This window comes from Austrofundulus limnaeus, unplaced genomic scaffold (assembly GCF_001266775.1).
Source record: "Austrofundulus limnaeus strain Quisiro unplaced genomic scaffold, Austrofundulus_limnaeus-1.0 Scaffold1897, whole genome shotgun sequence".
Lineage (NCBI taxonomy): Eukaryota > Metazoa > Chordata > Actinopteri > Cyprinodontiformes > Rivulidae > Austrofundulus > Austrofundulus limnaeus.
Window position 1 is genome coordinate 20,892 of NW_013954299.1, and position 1,800 is coordinate 22,691.

General features: G+C 48.8%; 2 protein-coding genes across 2 annotated transcripts in view; one reads left to right on the forward strand and one right to left on the reverse strand.

Annotated features, from left to right (window-relative positions):
* Positions 1 to 1,800, forward strand: part of LOC106536612 (NACHT, LRR and PYD domains-containing protein 12) — a 12,845-nt gene that overhangs the window by 9,225 nt on the left and 1,820 nt on the right. The window lies entirely within an intron of this gene.
* On the reverse strand, positions 295 to 1,286 carry LOC106536614 (tomoregulin-1; the record flags this gene model as incomplete). Its single annotated transcript, XM_014033925.1, is given in 4 exon segments — positions 295 to 428; positions 785 to 946; positions 1,038 to 1,158; positions 1,249 to 1,286. Coding segments are annotated over 4 exon segments (406 nt in total), but the record flags the coding sequence as incomplete, so codon positions are not given.

A 1,800-nucleotide genomic window follows, 5' to 3' on the forward strand; every position in this document is an offset into this window, starting at 1 on the left:
CAACAGAGACAGGACCTGTGAGTCCAGCTGTGGACCAACAGAGACAGGACCTGTGAGTCCAGCTGTGGACGGTGCAGAGAGACGATACAATCAGATAAATAAAGGTTCTGCTTCCTGTTGCTCAGAGACAGAGGATGTAAAACAAACATGAAGGGCAGTGAGAAAATAAGGCCTCTTTAAGTAAATAAATGATACATTTATAAAAAGGGATAAAATAACTCAGAGGCACCAGAACTTGGATTATAAAACTGCAGTCTGTCTGTGGTTCCAAAACTGGGAGCGTTTTATAAAAAAATAAAAATTAAATTAAATAAAAAAAACTGGCAGGACAAAGAAAAAGCAGCTACATCATCCGAGACGACGTCCCCGACGGGAAGTGTCCCAGGTGCTGCTTCTGTCTGCGGCCACGCTTCGACTTGTTGCACCTCCTGCAGGACGACAGGACAAAGTGTGATTAGACAGCAAGGAGACATTTTTATCACAAGGACTCATAAAATGAGTCAGCAAGTTATTTTACTAACATAAATCTCAACATTTAAAGATAAAAATAAAATAATCTGCAGTAAATGTCTGATCATTACTGAAACTGTGTGTCAGAGTCGCCCTCTGCAGGCTGACAGGTGTCACTGCAGCTCTGAGCTTACAGTGGTGACTCTGCTGGACTCTGCAGGACTCTGCTGGAGTCTGCTGGTCTCTGCTGGACTCTGCTGGTCTCAGTCCCTCCCTGCACCCTGGTTCTGTATGATGTGAGGTAATATCAGGATAAATAACCAGGTGACAGTACCTGGTGAAGCACATCACCACGGCCACGATGACTGCGATCTGCACGGCGCCGATGATGGCGGCGATGAGGACRTAGTGCAGCTTCTGTCCACTGGGGACCACGTAGAGGATGTTGAAGTCCAGGAGCTGGTCGCACTGAGAGCCGCCGTACGCCGCCTCACACCTGACACAGGAACACACGGTTACACCTGCACAGGTGACGAGGCCCAGGGCGGGGTCTGGTCTGAGGTCTGACCTGAGTCTGGGGGTCCTACCTGCAGGTGGGAAGGTTCTGCCTCAGCTCACACTGTCCGTGCTCGCAGAACTCGGCGTAGTCCTCGGGACAGGGTTCAGGGTTCTCCACAAAGCCGTCCTCTTCATCAGGCTTCGACACGGCTGCAGAAACAAGAGAAGAAGAAATCCTGCTTTCTGATTGGCTGTTCAGATCAAAACACAGCGAGCGTCCCGTCAGGTGACGTGACTCACCGTACRGGTCCGGTTTGGACTTGGAGCCATCGTCCTTCCTGGTTTTATCTGAAACAGAAAGGTTTTATGAAGATCTAAGACCTGACCTGGTCTCAGGGTTCAGGATCTTAGTCCTGGTTTCAGGGTTCAGGATGTTAGTCCTGGTTTCAGGGTTCAGGAACTTAGACCTGGTCTCAGACCTCATGGTTTCAGGATCTTAGTCCTGGATTCAGGGATCAGGATCTTAGTCCTGGTTTCAGGGATCAGGATCTTAGTCCTGGTTTCAGGGATCAGGATCTTAGTCCTGGTTTCAGATTTTAGTCCTGGTTTCAGGTCTCAGGATCTTAGTCCTGGTTTCAGGTCTCAGGATCATATTCCTGGTCTCAGACCTCCTGGTTTCAGAGATCAGGATCTTGGTCCTGGTCTCAGACCTGACAGTTTCAGGGTTCAGGATCTTAGTCCTGGTTTCAGGGTTCAGAATCTTAGTCCTGGTTTCAGATTTTAGTCCTGGTTTCAGGTCTCAGGATCTTAGTCCTGGTTTCAGGTCTCAGGATCATATTCCTGGTCTCAGAC